The sequence below is a fragment of the Phoxinus phoxinus genome (assembly GCF_949152265.1).
Source record: "Phoxinus phoxinus genome assembly, chromosome: 2".
Taxonomy (NCBI): Eukaryota; Metazoa; Chordata; class Actinopteri; order Cypriniformes; family Leuciscidae; genus Phoxinus; species Phoxinus phoxinus.
In genome coordinates, this window is record NC_136877.1 from 1,566,788 (window position 1) to 1,585,834 (window position 19,047).

The 19,047-nt window shown below is 37.8% G+C and overlaps 1 protein-coding gene across 1 annotated transcript; it reads left to right on the forward strand.

The window, feature by feature from the left end:
- The first annotated feature begins 1,240 nt into the window (after window positions 1-1,240).
- cdh1 (cadherin 1, type 1, E-cadherin (epithelial)) lies at window positions 1,241-18,329 on the forward strand. Its single transcript, XM_079604888.1, has 16 exons — window positions 1,241-1,753; window positions 1,872-1,986; window positions 3,831-4,084; window positions 6,751-6,891; window positions 6,989-7,144; window positions 8,774-8,918; window positions 9,032-9,204; window positions 9,284-9,412; window positions 9,500-9,685; window positions 9,770-10,014; window positions 11,801-11,946; window positions 12,017-12,241; window positions 12,352-12,570; window positions 13,121-13,251; window positions 16,183-16,332; window positions 17,526-18,329. Exons 1-16 carry the CDS (start codon window positions 1,703-1,705, stop codon window positions 17,730-17,732), a joined length of 2,673 nt encoding a protein of 890 aa, XP_079461014.1. The 5' UTR covers window positions 1,241-1,702; the 3' UTR covers window positions 17,733-18,329.
- Window positions 18,330-19,047: the final 718 nt, after the last annotated feature.

Below are 19,047 nucleotides of genomic sequence, written 5' to 3' on the forward strand. Positions count from 1 at the left end.
CTTTACAACTTATAATAAGTTTATATCTCGCAATATTGAGGAAAAAGTCAGAATTGTGAGATAAAAAGTTGCAGTTACCTTTTTATTTGTTCATTATGTGGCAGAAACAAGCTTCCGTAGTTTTCAGTAGAGCTATATATGAATTGAACTCGTTTAATAATAAATGAGCTTTACACAGTTATTTAACAGAACTATCAACAACTGAAGAATAATTACACTATTGTTTTGCTACTTCTGCTTTACAGCAGAATTACAGTCTCATATTTGATCAAATTTGCATAATTAGTTTTGCTATTTTCTAGTTTATTATTGCGAAGCTGCTTTGAAAACATTTCTATTGAAGCACTAAAAAAATAAAGGTCACTTGACTTAAATTTGGACACATGGAAAAATATCCCTCATATATTTTAACTATATATCCATTTATTATGATTTACACTAACAAAAACAACAAATATTGATGTAGACAGACAATTGCAATGATAATGGAGGAGCCAATATATCTTGTTGTTTACAAAAATAAAAGAAGAGCACAAAGATAGAACGGCTAAAGACACTTTCTCCTTGGAAACTATAGGCTCATTTTGACCACGCTCTGTTGGAAACACAAATACTTATGTTTTCATGATCACGTTGGAAACTCATGATCAAACTCAACACTAAAGGAGAAAATAAAAGCGATCTTTGATAGCCTGAGGCATCCCAAGCTGAACAGAAAGCAAACAAGAGGCACCCGAAATTAGTTATGGATATCTGGGTAATCCGTTCAATTAATAAATACATTATAGGGTCAGTGATATAATACAAAGCAAGCATTATAGACCATGTTAGAGAGGTTATTATTGAGGCATTGTGTGGGAAGAGGCCTGATGACTGTTGGAAAGTCATAACCATTGTATTACTAATCTTGAAGTAAATCATCAGGGTCACAAGAAATACCAATCGAATAAGTAAGCTAACATGGAAGATGTGCAATATGATTTACTGAAATCTAAGCTATTTTTGCTATTTCATCACATGACCATTTGTCAATGGGATTCATTGAGAAAATCATGCATTATTTATACTGTATGAGGAGACTGCACATAGATGGTGTTGTTTTATTTAAGCTTTCATTTCATAAGCATGGTCTATAAACAATTTATCAACCACATTTTCATGTATTTGTTTACAGAAACATAGTATATTTTGAATAATGTGAGCTATAGTTTCAGTAAACGGGTTGATCCACCAGTAGGCTAGATTCATCATCGTTATCAATGTCAACATCAGCAGACAGAGGATGTGTCGGAGGGGATTTTTCAGTATAAAGCAATGAAAGGAGGTTTTCAGTTCAGCAACATGAGTGAGCAGCAGTTGAACAAATAGTCCTTTAAAGAGTTAATTGTGCGGGATGATATTCAGGCTGTTTAAGAAGCGCAGCGTGTCCATATTTCACACGAAGTTCACTAAGTAATCCGGGGATTTTCGAACTCTTTTTTTTATTTTTACCTGTGTGTTTGCCTCGAATATCCATATTTGGACATGGTAATTACCGGATGGGCGAGGTCACCTGGCTTGCCGACGTCAGAGCAGAAATACCTGCTGAACACCATTTCCTCAATTTGCTGCTGTTGAGAGGTTGGAAAAAACAGAAGCTCTTCACTTAAAAACTTCGAAAGATAAAAAAGCTGAAGGATTTGTTGTGGATTTTGGCGTGTCGATGGCTTGTGTGGGGATTGTGCGATTGGGAGTTATAATTTTTCTCTTTCAGGTAAGTTTTGTTTTTCTGCCGTCGAGTTGTGGATCTAAACGGCCGCGCGCTTTCGGACACTAACGGCTTCGGATTATTATCAAATGTTTTATTTCTTGATTTTTATGTTTGTAACTAGGTATTTTCGTGTGGATATACGGAGGAGTCGACATGTACACCTGGGTTTGAGTCGGAAACAGTCGTTTTTAAAGTGCACAGAAATCACCTTCACAGGGGGAAAAGACTAGGACGAGGTAGGCCAATGCAAATCTATTAACAACATTGAAGCATTTTTAAGATGTTGTTAAATATTCCAATACAACGCGAGGTACGCTAATTCAAAAATGCTATGTGTGGTCTAACGTTATGCTAACGTCTTCGTTAAATCTGGTCTCACCTTAAGTTTAATTGTTGTGCCTCGAGTTTCGTCAAAAGTTGATGTGGTCGAACATTGTTTTACAGCACTTATTTAGCTAATTCAACATATTTCGGCTATTCACCTTAACCCTTTATTAGATCTAGAGACTTTAATTTCGTAAAGATATTGGCAAGTTATTACCTTGTTTTTGTTTCCTGGTGTGACGAAGCAAACGTTGAGTTTTTATTTGCAGGTTAAACTGTTGTTTATGCAACTCTATGAACTCCACAAATGTGAATTAAATCACATTTTAGTTCTCTCATGTTAGGTGTTTAAAGTCTCTATATGAAACCTCATACTTTAGTAAACCTAAGTTACAGGTGTTGTGAAATTCAGATGATCTCATTCTGAGTTTCTGTGGGAGTGAAACCAGGAGATCAGGGTCAACAAATCATTTAAGATTTAGCCTATCACTTTCTTTTTTCTTTTCAATCATTAAAATATATAAGCCCATTTATATTTGGTTTTGCCATACCCTGTGCTCTATTAGCCACAGTGTTTATTAAGTGTAATTTAATGCATTGAATCTGGTACTTTCCATGAGAGCTGATGCAATTTATAATCTTAGTTTCGATTTATAACCAGCATTGTTTAGTCATTTTTCTAGAGCAATACAGCATTATTCTGATTTATTCTTTCATTAACTTTTCTTTATTAGAAAAAAAAAAACCTTTTTGTTTGGACCTTAACCAGTCTTTGGTTTCATATTGCACTTGATCTGTAAGTTTACCTCAGTACAGATTGAAAGGACTTTCCTTTTATTGTCCCACTAATGTTGGCTTATTTCTAAGAGCTGGTTGGTTTCACCACTTCCGACCTCTAATGGCTGCACTATTAGCCGTTGCCAAACCTCTGTATAGTGGTAGTTTAAATGAATTATGCTGTAGTTTGGGGGAAAGGATTGACACAGTAAGCATCATTCTGAAGTTGTAAGGCATAAACTAAAAGCATGTGTATGAGCTCTACCACATCCAAACATTGTACATGAATATTGCATTTTCTTTTTTAAATTGGGGTTTCAAAACTTTTTTTTGTAACTTTACTTAAAGCCCTTGTGTGTAATGCATTATAAAAGTATTTTTAATGCAGCAATTCTGCAACCTTATAACGCACGTATGTTCTCATAAATAAATGTATCCACGGTTATAATGCATTACAAAGGCGCGTTTAATGAAATGTATTAAAACGCATGACAAACAACCAATTAAAAAAATCTGCAAATATAATGCATTTTAACTTTGGTTACAATTTATGAAAGGATCTAATTTACATTATAGTAAATTTGATACTTTTATAATGCATCAGACATAAGGGCTTTAACTTGGCTTTTACTTTACAATTTTTTTAAGGTCCCATCCGTGAGGCTCTCAAACCCTTTCATGAGACCAGAAATGTATATCAAGCAGTTGTTATTACAGTGAATCACTAATACTGTGGGTGTTAAACATGTGGCAACAAGTCGTTTTTCAATGATGAAATGAAAGTGTTGTGAAGTGAGTCGAGTAAAGCTTGTGGAAATATGACTGGTGTATGTATCCCTACAAGTTTCAACATATCAATTGATACTTTATTACTTTCCTAGAAAAGTTAAAAAAAAAAAATTGTATAGTCTTTTTTTTAAAGACTTTTTAAGAAGTGTTTTCTACTTGTCTTAAGTTTGTGCACCTTTCCCTCCCTCAGTACCTTTCAGTATTTGTGATGGAAGAACAAGAACGATCTTCCAGTCCGCTGACAAGCGGTTTGACGTGAACACGGATGGGACTGTAACGCTGAAGAGACAAGTGACTCTTCATGAAGGCCACAAGGTGTTTTCTGTGGACGCTTGGGACTCCAATGGAAAGAAGCACACGGTATCTGTCAGAGTCGAGCATGTCCATCATCATCATCATGAGGACCATCACATGGACATGGTCGTGAACATCTCCTCTCCACAGGTACAAACAACTTCCTTCCAGAAACCGCTGTCAGTGCAGTACAAGCCTGACCTCTATTGGACACTTCAGTTTTTATGTGTGCCACTTTACGATCACACTTTAAATGGGCGTATTCAACTACCAAATTCTGTATTATTATTATTGGAGGCCTTTGTTAAATTCATGATTTTTCAATACAATCCTGAAAGATTGAATAGAACAGCGTTCTATATTCTTAATCCTAAAGGTAATTTAATCACAAAATTACTATTGTTCTGCATCAATAAGTGCAGTTACTAATAATATTGCATGTTTATTTTTTTTCAAATGCACATTTGATAGTTAAGCACTGAGATTCAATTAACTTTTAATTAACAGTAACATGCAAAAAAACTAAATTTAACAGGGAAAACACTTTGGTGATTATATGGAGCAGGTATACAAGTTTTACTTGTTCTGCGTAATTCAGTTGCAGTTTAAAGGGATCATCGTGAGTTGAGAGAGAATTTATTGATCTTTTGACAAAAAAAAGGTCATTGTACTGTAAAGATATCCTGTAAGGTGCAGAACTCAACTTCATATTTAGTCTAAAAACAGCTTTTATTGAAACCAAGCTCAGAAAATAACTCTTTCTGATTTTGTTATTGTGCGACGAAAGCCTGTAGTGCTGCAGTCATCCTTTACTCAGTTCTTAAACTTTGTTTGCCACAGACTTAAGACGTATGAAATGCACATAAATGTTTCACATTGTTAGCATATGCTTTTGTTTCAACTATGTAAGGAGATTTCAACATTGGGAGTTTTTAAAACTATTCTACTATATGGCAGGGACGTATTAATATTTGCTTGCATATAAACATTTTCAATGATAGCCAATCATGGCAGTGGGCGTTTACCTCAAGTCTTTAATGTGACTCCTATAAAAAGTGTTCAAAAGATAGGGTCAAACACAGGAGAGAAAATAGATTTACTTCTAAATCAGGATGTTTTTTGATGTAGTAATCTTAATATTCTTAAAAAAAAAACATATTTAAAGGGGTCATGATCAGTTTTTGTTTTTTTAAAGAGATACAGTACAATAAAGTAGTGCCAAACGTATGACATTTATTTCTTGATTTGATATATTGAAGTAGTAATGTCTAAATATAAATTCAAAAGCAAAACAATGAAAATTTGCCACCGAGTGTTAGTTTTTCTACATCTTGAAACTTTAAGTGTTACAAATGGGGACAATCTTCAAAGGATGAAGAAATAATATTTGTGAAGCACTTTAACAAGACTTTAACATTTCACTCTCAAACCGTTGTAAGAACCCTGAGATTAATATTGTAAAAACTTTTGACTTTCTGCCACGATACCATGGTTACAGTTAGCGTTACTACTATAAATTAATGGATTGAAAAGCCATCTATAACTTGTTCGTTCATGGAAAAAAAATATTTCTTGGTTTCCATGTCAGCACTTTTTGATCTGATATGGTTTATAAAAGACGATTCTAGTGCTTCCCACTAGATCTCGCTGTGATGTTGGAGAATTCAATCGCTTTCTCACTGGATCTCTCAGCGCTGTGTACTAATGGTGTCACATCATGGAGATCGGACCACGAGTAAACTGGTTTTGTGCTTTTGTCTATTGGTCTGAGTTGATATCAAATGAAACGAAAGCAAAAAGAAAATGGTTGTTGCTCTTATCAGTTTGGCAACATTGTGGTGGCACCAGTGCGACCTCTAACAAAAAAATGAGTTGCACCGGTGGGGAAAAAAGGTTGTGAAATGCGACCATTTAGTCAGTCTGGAGCCCTGGAATATATAATGTACAGTGTAAGACTGAAAGTATTGGTTGGGGCCCTGGTCTGAGACAAAATGGCCCTGCTAGCTAATTAACATTCGACTTCCCCCATACAGCCTGACTTCCTCTCAGAAACAACGAAGAACTCACACAAGAACATGGTTTAATGTGAATGTTTATCAATAACTTATGTTTTTGGTGTCATTTGAAAGGTCTCAAAGTGAGTGGTACAGATATCTCATATCCAGATAGATAAAAGGTAATAAGGTTGATAGAAGTTTAGAGAAAACTGGGAAAGGTATTTGAGGGTGGCTTTCCCCATCCCCCATATCACCTGGGCAAACAGTATAAAGGAAGGTGTGCTTGCTCTATCGGGTCTCTTGTCTTTGGATGCCAAGCTGGGGAGAGGGTCTCTCTTCCGCTTTCTCTCTCTCTTTCTCTCTCTCTTTCTCTCTCTCTTTCTCTCTCTCTTTCTCTTCTCTCTCTCTCTCTCTCTCTCTCTCTCTCTCTCTCTCTCTCTCTCTCTCTCTCTCTCTCTCTCTCTCTCTCTCTCTCTCTCTCTCTCTCTCTCTCTCTCTCTCTCTCTCTCTCTCTCTCTGGTAACATTTATGCTGGGTAAAAATGGTTTAAATTCTCATTACATTATGTTGTAACTATTTAAGTGTAAACATAACCTTATTGCACATTGAACTTTTATTTAATTCATGGAGTCAGGTTCTCATATGCAATTATCTCGTTTTAATCTGTGTCTTATTTAACCAAAATTCCTTTAAAACGCTGGAGAGACTTGAACACGCGCTTCCTTCCCCGTGCTACTGGAAACCCTCATTGGACCAAAATAGCGCGACTTACAACAGCGAGCCAAGAAACAATGTTCATTGTCATTTACTAAATTTTAGATTGAATCTCCCTCTGACGATCTGGTTCTGACGTTTCCAAAGTCTTCAACGGGTCTGAAGAGAGCAAAGAGAGGTTGGGTTATTCCTCCATTCAATGTACCTGAGGATAGCAGAGGTCCTTTCCCTGAGAAACTGGTCCAGGTGAGTGAAAATCATGAAGGGAATGTTCAAAACTAAATGGTCGAGAAAGAGGTTTCTCTGTTATTGACTTTGTTCTCTTATTGCTTTCTGTATTTAGATAAAGTCGGACTATTCTAAGGAAGCTCAGATGCAATACATGATCACCGGTGAAGGAGCGGATCTGGAGCCTAGGGGGACTTTTACTATAGAAAGATTATCAGGGAATCTGTTTGTGACTCGGCCTCTCGACAGAGAAAAAAAAGCTTCATACAGAGTAAGTTGATTTTAGTCTTTAACTTTTAAAATCAGCAGATAGTTCTTAGTGTATTTTTAATGTTAGATATTTTTGCTCTAGTATTTGAAAGCTGTCATCTAATATTAAATAGGCCCCATGTTTTAGGGATGCACCGATACCGAAAACCAATACCTGTATTTTCACTGCATTTCTAATTTTTAAATGTATTTGAAGATAAACCAAAATAATATAAATATATTAGTTGGCCTAAGTTGTTCATCAAATATATATTTCCTTCAGTCATTTCCATGATTAATTAAGCCTGCTAAAATGCATTGTATGAGCTTCTCACGGTTACCGTTACTTTCACTCTTCATTCTATTGCTCTATCATATTTTATCTTTCATTTAATAGCACAGCACATATTAAGAGCAGCTCCAGAAGGGCTCAGTGCTGAGGATTGGGTTCAAATGTTAAATGTGAAATATCAATTCTTTATTCCAACTTTGATACTACAACAACTACCAGCCTAATTAATGTCAATTTAAAACATTATTAAAGACGAGTAAGCAGTCATTAATAAAATAAGAACAAATAATCAAATGGCAAAAAGAAATTCAATATAACAGGTTAAATTAAATGAACAGCTTTTAGAGTTTCAGGTAGATCTATTGGTAAATAAATTGAATAAAGTAACCAAATGTGAAAAAACATTGCATATTCTTTACTGTATAAATTAAATGGATATTTTTGTAAATTTGAAAAATGTAGCTTATTTAGTCGAGCAGTGAGTAATGTATTTGTCCTTTGTTTGATTAACATTAAAACACAGCAGCAGGTTTGTTAAACTGCTGCCCCTTTAAGACATAGACCCCATTTGAATATACTGTCCACGTTCACTTGAGATATAACCGACTGTTTACTGGGATACTCGCTAAGACTGGCGTTTTTACATCATTTTGTGTGAATTCGTCCATACAAGCGCAAGACGTGAAAGTCAATTCATTCATTATTCAAATTATATCTGTCTGAGGCGATGGTTTTCGGGGCACGCGCTTTGTATGTTTGCGTTCATGGAACTTCTTGACCGGCAAACGTCCTGTAATGTAGGAAACCTACTCATTATACATAAATCAGGTAACGGCACGTGTTATTTAAAACTAAATCGAATTTGTAATTAAAACATGAACTGAGTGAACGATCAGCAATGAAGAACATTCAACAGAATCTCTGTCTCTCTCTACGTTAAATAACATCTGACTGAAGTAAAAACTTTCCACTGACTTCTGTGAAAAAGGGATCAACCAGCTCGCGCTTAATACACCACAGCTATATAGGCGTTACTATATTTTTTATTTAATATTCCACTAATAAGATTTACTTCATAGACAGCCTGCTTTTTTTTATGCTCTCTGTTGTCAGTGTTTCTTTGTCTGGAGTGGACACAAACACTCTACACACGCTGCCTGGTGTTGGTATCGGTGCATCCCTACTGTGTTTTGCAGAGAGCATACTTATTGTTTTCGTTTGTAATTTGTATGTCGTCTAAAAAATTAAGCGTTTTCTTCTACACTTGCATTTTGATGTGTCAAAGCAAACAGACATGGACTAAAAGAGACAAACTCAGATATTTGTCTCTTAACATGCCCATATTTCTTCTCTCTTTAGCTTATAGCTCATGCAACTGGAGTTGGTGTGGATATCAAGGAAGCTCCAATGGAAATTATTGTAAATGTACTGGACCAAAATGATAATAAGCCTGTTTTTACACAAAATCCATTCAATGGAAATGTTCCTGAAGCTTCTGAGATAGGTAGGTGTATGATGCAATTTCTTAATGAAATGTTTTTTAGCCGGGGTTTTTTCTTTTTCAAATGCCTCTTCAGTTTTACCATCGAATCAGTCTTTATTCTTCTCTCACTGAAGGTCATGAGTTTATGACAGTCACAGCCACTGATGCAGATGATCCACTGACTAACAATGGTATTATCAGTTACTCAATCGTCAAGCAAGATCCAGAATTGCCAAAAGCAAACCTGTTTACGATCAACTCTGTTACCGGAGGAATTCGTGTGAATGCTTTAGGCTTGGACAAAGAGGTGAGAAATGATGAATGGATCTCACATTGTTGTATATTTTCATGTAAACAAAGTCCCCTGAAAATATCTTCTCTTTCAGGCGGTTTCCAGATATACTGTGTTAATTACGGCTACTGACCTGGAAGGAAGAGGTTATGCAACCACTGGCACAGCTGTTATTACTGTGACTGACAGCAATGATAACGCTCCTCAGTTTGAGCAAACCACGGTAATGTATTAATACTTTAAGAACGTTATAATATAAGCATTTTAACTTTATTAATACTTATTTACACCATACATCTCTTTGTTTTAGCACACTGTATCTGTCCCAGAGAATAAAGTAGGAGCTGAAGTGGCCAGACTCACAGTTACTGATGGAGATGAACCTGGATCTCCTGCCTGGTCAACCAAATATAAGATTATTGCCGGTGACAAGAGTGGGTTTTTCAATGTCAGTACTGGACCCAGCCAGCTAGAGGGCATCATCACCACTGTAAAGGTACTGTGTGTTGCTCGTGTGTTTCCACAGGCAATTCGTTGTGATCATGTTCCTTTAGTAAAATATGCTTTCTTTTCCATTCAGCCCCTGGACTTTGAGAAGAACAAGCAATTCATTCTGTCTGTGATTGTTGAGAACGATGATCCATTTGTCGGTTCTTTGGCCACTTCCACTGCCACAGTCACGGTGAATGTAGAAGATGTGAACGAGCCTCCGGAGTTTAATCCAAAGGAGAAGATTATTAACAAACGTGAAGATTCACTGCTTGATAGTGAATTGGTTACTTATAAAGCCACTGATCCAGACACTGCAAAAGCACAGAAGATAACGTAAGAAATGTTGCAATTAATTTTATCCTAGGGGTGTGCGATATCACGTTTTTTGATCGTGGACGATAAAAATGCCTCCACGATCTGCTTTTGAAGAAATATCGTAGTATCGTGCTACAGTGCATTCTATCAGTTGCAGTTCTGGCGCCTCCATCTCAACATACTCAACGCGACGTACATTACACATCACATTTTAACGCAGCGATAAAGTTACTCATGGGACGGAACACTGCAGTTCATAAAAGTGAATTATTTGCCTGTGCATTTTAAACATTTAATTTGCGTCCTGTTGAGCGGTCCTAACTAACGTGTTTTTCTGAGCGCGTAAAGTTACAATCGAAGCACACACTAAAACGTCAAACAGCGTGCCTGATTACTGGACTAAAACGTCAAACAGCGTGCCTGATTACTGGACTAAAACGTCAAACAGCGTGCCTGATTACTGGACTAAGTTAACTTTCAAGTCTTATTGCGCTAATACTGTCAAATACACACAAGGTTTACATAAACACAGTTGGTTAACTTATGTCTAAAGTGAAAGCACACATTTGAGAGAAAATATGGGCGTGTGTCATATGCGTGTCCATTAGATGCGCCGGTCTTAAAGCAAGGGGGAAATCCATCCGCCGGAAACCGAAGCTTCCCCGGGGGCCGCCATTGATTAGCATAGCATCACCTGCTGTTAGCATTCCATTGACTCCCATTCATTTTGGCGTCACTTTGACAGCGAATAACTTTACATCTGAGGCGTTTAAAAACTCCATTTGTCCATTATTTCTAAAGAAACATGACAATGTATAAAAGGATCCATTACCTTGTATCTTACGTTATGGCCCCTTAGAAGCCGTTTTTGTAAAAATAGGCTAACTCTGTCGCACTGTGGTTCTCAACAAGGGGGGTGAAATTGTTTTTGTGGGCGAATTGCATTCAGAGGTGAACATTTTTCTTGATGCGAAGTTCAGACATTTTTTGACGTGTTGAATTTGTTGAACACATCAATGCCAACATCAGTCAGTGCTTTCGTTGGCAAATTGGATCTTTGGGGTGATCAGCTAATTAATAAAAATGTTGCATGTTTCCCAACTTCGCTGACTGTGCAAGAGACAGGGATAAATATATATTTCCTTTGATTAACGCGGTCGCTCAACATGTTAAAGGACTGAAACAACAATTCGGACATTATTTCAGTTGATTTGCTTGGGTCAGAGATGCCCAGGAAAAGGCTTTTCAGTTGACATGAAAAAATTAGTCAAATTAAAGAGCGACACTGGATTGCAACACCTCAATAGCTCTTGCTCTCTGGACTTAATATCCTGAGTTAAATTACTACCATTCACCTCAACTTATCTGCGCGGCTAGGTTTTCAAAATTCACTGCCTTAAACTAAGTAGCCTACAGACATTGGCTCCATGTGGAGGATGACATAAGACTTGCACTGTCCAATACTGAATCGTGAATTGCGTTTTTTTTTTTTTTTTGGTAAAAGTACCTCATGATTGGGGAGGCTTGGGGGGTTTATGTTCCAAAAGTTTGAGAACCTCTGCTCTAGAGATTCAGATCTTTTAGCAAACCAATGTCCACAGACAAATCTGAGAACCACTTTAGCAACTGTCGACCTATTAAGGCCTATATCCCTTCCAATGTCAAATCTTTATACACAGAATTCAAATCATAGCATGCCTGTATATCTTTTTGAACTGCAAAAATATTTTAAACTACCAGGCGAGACTTAAGTTGTTCTTGCTGAACATTTCTAGTTTTAACCTGTATGTTTGGTTCCTTCCAGGTATAAAATTGGCAGTGATCCTGCCGGCTGGCTGAGTGTAAATCCAGACACTGGAGTTATTAAAGTCAAGAGCCTCATGGATAGAGAATCTCCCTTAGTCAAAGATGGCAAATACAGAGCTATCATTTTGGCCTTGGATAATGATGGTAATTTGTTTTTCTTTTTTAAGAGAATAATTCCTGCTGGCCTTTTTCTGATGTCTGTGCTTGTGTGCAGCTGATGCTCCAGCAACCGGCACAGGAACCCTGATAATTGAATTGGAGGATGTAAATGACAACGCTCCTGTCATCAATGAAAGGAATATAAAATTGTGCAATCGTGGTTCAGGCCCAGTGCTTCTCTCTATAACGGACAAAGATGGACCTAGTTTCGGTGGTCCCTTCAACGTTATTCCCATCGGAGAATCCAGTAAAAATTGGTCCACCGAGATGAATGCCACATGTGAGCAATTACTCATTTTTAAAGAGAAATTAATCTCATTCTTTGTTAGTAATTGAAATATCTGGCTGTCTTGGTAAACATGTCTAACTATTATAATGTGCCCATTTTAGCAACCGGTGTCTTTCTGACACTTAAGATTCCATTGGAGCAGGGTGACTACAATGTTGTCCTGAAAGCTAGTGATCGGGAGGGCTTGGATCAGGAAAGCACCATTCAAGCATCTGTGTGTGACTGCGAAGGAGAATCAGTTCAATGTGCTAACAAAGCGGTAGCAGCAATGCCACTCTCTGGAGTTCTAGGAATCCTGGCAGGAATCATGCTTCTGCTGTGTACGTAATTTCTCCCATGCATTCATGTGTGTGCATGTAGTTGGTCTTCCAAGTTGTGTATGCATACATAGTTAAAGTGTTTCCCACAGGATAGAACGTTGTACAATTTAAAGATAAATTCATCAATCTGATCACTTTGAAAACCTGAAATTTATCACGCTTTTTGATTTTTGGTTGGTTTGACAGCAATGGCGCAAAACACAACATTAAATACCTTTTGTTATTGAGAAGTTAAAATATATTTTCTGGCCGCCACACTCTAGTTAATAAATGGGGAAACACTGGTTTCTATTTGTGGCGGTCAGTGTTGATATTGTGGCATGCCACCATAGATAAGTCAACGTATGGGAAACACTGTACATTTATATTGCAGAAAAGGAGTTTCATTGCTAGCAAGTTATTCCATACATATTCACACTTTGAATTGAACTCCTGTAAGATCAATAGCAATCTAATTTTCCTTGAACTTCCTTGGTCTTTCTTAGTTCATTATTACTGCTGAGTCATTTAGGTTTGCTGTGTTAAGTAAGTTGTGCTTCTTATACCACAGTGCTCGCTCTTCTTCTGCTCTTGTTCATGAGGAGGAAAAGTAGTACCAAAAAAGAACCCCTCCTTCCTGAAGATGATTTAAGGGACAACATCTACTATTATGATGAGGAAGGCGGTGGAGAAGATGATCAGGTTGGTTTTAATTTGAAATACTTTTAAGGCGGTTTATTGGTAATTGGTTCATTGGAAACTGGAAATTGACAGTCAAACTTGCTGTTACCTGGCTTGTGCACAAGCAACAACATTTTAATCCCCATCTTTTGCAGTATAAGCATTTGTGAAGCTCTAAATTAATGGGCTGCCCTTAGAAAGCGCTTATGGGGCCTAATTCAAGGTCCAGTGATTCACTGCCTAAATCGCTTTGGTGCTCGCACTAAAACATTAAGGTCACGCAGGGACTCCGATCCTTGTGTAAAGAAATAGCCTATTCTATTGCATCAAATTAAAGGCCATAACAACTTGTATCAAGATATACAAATGGTACAAGAAACGTCGGTAACACTTTATTTTAAGGTGTCATTGTTACAGTGTCAATGTATATTAAGTACGGAGTAGTAATAATTAACTACATGTACTTACTATAGGGTTAGGGTTGGATTAGGTTTTGGGTTAATTGCGTGTAATTATACATAATTTACTGTTATTACTATGGTAAGTACATGTAACATATGTGACAAGTACACTGTAAAATAGTGTTATAATAGCTTAATGTAATTGAAATCATTTTCTTTTTGAATTTTTAAAAAGCATTGTAAAATGAGAGCACTGCACATTTCAAACTTGGTTTGAGGCTCGGCTTGAGCGTTGAACACAACCAAAGGTTCTTAGTAGAGAAAAAATTAGGGAAATGGAGGAAGAGGTGGACGAATGCTTGAAGAATTGCCTCTGGGACGGCGTAATGACAATTGCTTGTATACACTGAGCCAAAACTTTGACCACCTGTCTAATATGCTGTTCTTCCGCGTGCTGCCAAAACCACACTGACCTGCCAAGGCGTGGACTCTAGTATCTCGCACTAAGACATTAGCACTAGATACTTCCGATCTTATAGCTTCCGAGGTAGAGTCACTGTGGATTAAACTTGTTGGTCCAGCACATCCCAAAAAGTACTACCTCGCAAGCATGGACTTTCTGGGGAAAGTTCCTGCGGTGGAAACGCGGCAACATCTTGAACTCTTCATGTTTCTCAAACCATTTCTGAACAATGTGGCAGAATGAGACATTATCCTGCCGAAGGAGTCCTCTTCCACCAGGGAACAGTGTCAGGAAGGGCTGTAACTAGTCTGCAACAATGTTTAGGTAGGTGTCAAATTTGCGTCCACATGAATGGGCGGACCCAGTGTTTCCCAGCAGAACATTGCTCAAGCATCACTCTCTCTACTGGCTTGTTGCCATCCCACAGTGGATCCTATTGCCATTACTTCCCCAGGTCAACAGTGCATGCGTACATGGCCTTTCACGTGATGCAATAGGGGACTCAATGGATTGATATCTGGGGAATTTGGAGGCCAGGGCAACCCCTGTCATCAATGATTCTTAAACCATTCCTGAACAATGTGTGCAGGGTGCATTATTAAGGGCTGTACCTGGTCTGTAACAATGTTTAGGTAGTTGGCATGTCAAATGTACGTCCACATGAATTGCCGAATCCAGTTTTTTCCCAGCAGATTTTAATGACATTCCTCCCATAACATTACAATTTTTGTGACTTCTACCACAGCTGACCTTCTGTTGGCTCAGATCATTCGTTGCCCTTGTCCATTGATTAGCCCAACACCCTGTTTTGCCGGTTTGTGGTTTTTCCCTCAGACCATTGGTAAATCCCCACCACTGCTGACTGGGAGCAACCCACAAGCCTTGCTGTTTTAGAGATTACTCTGACCCAGTCTCCGTGCCATACAAATTTGGCTCTTGTCAAAGTTTATCTTTATTTGTTGCCCATTTTTCCTGCATCATAACTAAAACAACTGATGGTTGCTTACCATCTAATTTGTTCAGACCTTAATATCTGGACTTGTTAGGATATGATCAATGATATTTACTTTGCCTGTGACTGGTCAAAGTTTTGGCTCATCAGTGTAAGCTTGTGATGATTGACAGGACTGAATGATTGGGCTCCTCCCAAGCTTATGTTTGGTACTTCAGTTATACCAGGAGATTTCCTAATTTTGACTCGTCTCTCTTAAGAAAATGTTTAAAGGCTGAAATGTGGTTTAGTGTTTTATAAAACTTTGTCTTTGCTAAAACCTGCCCATATGGCCGTCTTGCCATTTGCATCACACACAATACAAGATCAATAGAAGCGTCTGACTGCTTATATTGCGTCTCAAAGGCTTGATTGAATCATTCAAAATTGCAGATTCATCCAGTAATTAATCAATTACATTTCACTTCACGCCACCTACTGGTGTAACAATGTAATTGATAGAAAATAAATTTTAAGCATCAAGTTACTTTTAAAAGGTAGTGAAAAACGCTACCGTAGTAATTCGTGTTTATATCCAAGCTATAAACGTGTATCCCAGTACTTCTGATTAATCTGAATTATTGCAATTAATAATGATACTGTGTGGTTGAAAAGATTTTTTGATACCTATACATAAATTATCTTAACGATGGTTTAATAGGCCTAGAGAATCGTCATTTTAAGGATAAGATCATGTGGGTGTTTAAATCGAGATTACAATCTTTTAACGATTAGGTAATATTGCAGCTGTTGTTTGCACTCGCAGTGACTGTCTAATGAATGAGCATTATAAAAAGGAAATAACGTGGTAACCCAGAACTCCGCATGAACGCTCTTAGTGTGAGTACTTGATGCATACCTGCGGTTGCAGTTACGCCCCAGACAGCAGCAGTGTCGCCCCAGATCCGGCCCACATCAGGGTTTCCACACAGCCCAGATGTGGGCCGGATCTGTTGCTGTCTGGGGCTGATGTTAATGTGCTGTAAATGCAAGGTTTGTGAAAATGTAGTTACATACTGACCAACTGTCTGATGCTTATGTAGCAATTGGTTTTGCTGTTTGGCTGTACTTTAATATCAAACACTCTTTCTGCGCAGGACTTTGATTTGAGCGTGCTGCATCGAGGCTTGGACAACAGACCTAACGTGTTCAGAGACGATCAGCTGCCCACTTTCGCGGACCGGCCGGTCCAGTATAGAACAACCCGACCCACCAACCCTGATGAGATTGGCACGTTCATTGATGATGTAAGTGATTGTTACTTTGTTAAACCTCAATTAAGAGAATTCCTTTTAAAGAAAGTTTGAAGTATTAGAGATGCACTGATGTATCGGTCAATAGGGTTAGGTGTATCGGCCGATTAAAGCTATTTTTGCCATTGGCCAATTGTTTAAAAAAACGCAGATGATTAGTGCCGGTTATATCCTGTTCATCAAAAGAGTGCGAAAAAACCTGTCGGACTGAAACTCTTACTGTGTGTGAAGAAACGGCTCTGGGCCATTCATAAAATGATGCCTTTACTCTGCATGGTTTACAAATGTCTTCAAATTGGAGTGATTCCGAAACTAAAGTGCTTCTCCTCGTCCGGGCGTATGAAGAGATTTGTCAACAACTTGGAGGAACAGATAGCGATCCTGTCATGTATGATTTAAAATAAATAGCCCTCTTTAGGAACGAGGCATAAACTTCCGGTTAATGACATCAGAGTTTACCTGTATTTTGGAACTGATGTGAATTAGGGTTGCACGATCGCAATGAAACTGCACGCGATTTGACAAAAAGGCTGTGATTATTTTATGCATCGCTTGTCAGTGCAGCGGCTGATCGACAGTAAATGTTTCATCTGAACACCAGAGGGCGTCTCACACACACGCCACATTCCTCTGAACACCAGAGACACACACACACACACTCCCCACAGAAGTACGATAACGCACATTTCCAGGATATCGCTGTAGCTGAATAAACAGAAGATTTGAAACGTTTTGATTAAACATGACTAATAAACACACGACTGCCTTATTCTGTGTAAGAAGCACATCTTCTCTCAGAAGGATGAGCTCAACTGTCGTTATGAAGTGAGTTTGGAGTAAAAGCATGTTATTAAATGTTGTCTTTTGTTCGCGATAAGCCAAATCGATTTAAGTGCGATTACATGGAAATTGCGATTAATCGTGCAGCCCTAGTGTGATTGGTCTGTTACCGGTAAAAAGCCAGAACGCCGTTGCTGTCGTTCTGACTATTTTACGGTAAATTAGCGGGATTGCTATGTGAAAGGGGCTAACAACACTATGTGTGAATGGTCTGTTACCAGTAAAAAGCTAGAACGCTGTTGCGAACGGCACACCTGTCAAGGCATTTAATTAATTTGGCTATTTTACGGTAATTTAGCGGGATTGCTGTGTTAAAGGGGCTAACGACTCTATTCTTTGTCCGGTAGAATCTGAATGCTGCGGATAACGACCCCACCGCGCCGCCGTACGACTCTCTCCTGGTGTTCGACTATGAAGGAGGCGGCTCAGACGCCGGTTCGATCAGCTCCCTCAACTCCTCCAGCTCAGGAGGAGACCAAGACTACGACTTCATCAATGACTGGGGCCCACGCTTCAAGAAGCTGGCAGACATGTATGGAGGAGGAGACGATTAAGACTCTTTGTTTTTTGTTTTTGGGTTATTTCTCTCTCTGCAAGAGATCGTTTAAAAGTGCAAAAATATGAGAATTTTTATACTTCGCTTTATGGTCTGGTGATTTGAATGTTTAAAGTTGGAACTGGAAAAATAGCACTGTTCACCTGTCAACGTAAAGGAAAGATTCTTGTGTGTTCTTCTCATGGGAGCTGTATAGGCAGGAACGTGGCTTTTCAAGCTCCCAATTCAAAAGACATTCAATATTTCTTCGGATTGCTCTGTGGGGAAGAAGCTGTAATGGAGCTTAAGATGTTTGTCCCAAATTGTTTGCCCCTTATATTTTATGAAATGTGACAGGTATGTTTTACAACTTCTTTGGCATTAAAGATTGATCTAAAGCATGAATTATACTAACTTTTTTTTTTTGAAAAGCACTGAATTTTCAAAAGCTTGTATGATATATGCAGGTCTCTTCTGTCCTTTTCCCCTCAGCTGCAAGGATATTAATTGCATCATGTATGCTTTTATTTCTTTTATATAGTTATATGGTTGTTTCAGCATTACATTTTTACACTGATGCTTATTTCCCTTTTTTTATTAAATTACTTCTACTGTTTTTTGTTTCCAAGTGTTCAATCAATAACACACTTCACAAACAACTCATGGCTAAATTTTTATTTTTAAAGTTTGCATGAAACCATTGCAACCAAATTAACTTGACTTGAGAAAGCTAACTTACTGAAATTCTATTTAAACTTGGAAGAAATTAGACTAAAATTATGTAACTCTTAGTGCTTTCAAGCTTGAACCTCCAAACCCAGATCTGACTGTTCTGACTTAATGTTTAATCTTTTCTTACTGGTCTGACTTTGTTTTCCTAAAAATCCTAAATTTCCCACAGGCTTGCCTTAATGGAGTAATCAAATGAGTGAAGATTGTTAAAAATTCAAATGTAAACTCCCAGAAGCCCTTTAAACTCAAATCATGTTATCAACAGGTTTATCATGCCACCAACATGCAATGTGTTAAATCATGCAAGCAACATCTATCTAGAATAGAATGAGGCATTTATATAGAGCTTTCATATACTACTGTACACCCAAAGCGCTTTACAATCATGTCTGGGTCTCTCAAGCACCACCAGTGTAGCATCCACTACTTTATTCTGAACCTTCCAACTTTCTGGTCTGCTTTCTCATTTGTCTTGACAAACATTTTTTATTAGTTCTATTTATGACTCATTTCTGAATTAAACTGTGCTAATGCTTTATTTTACAATGACTTTGTTATACATGTTCTATGTGCTTAGTATAATGAAGTATGCAGAATTCTGA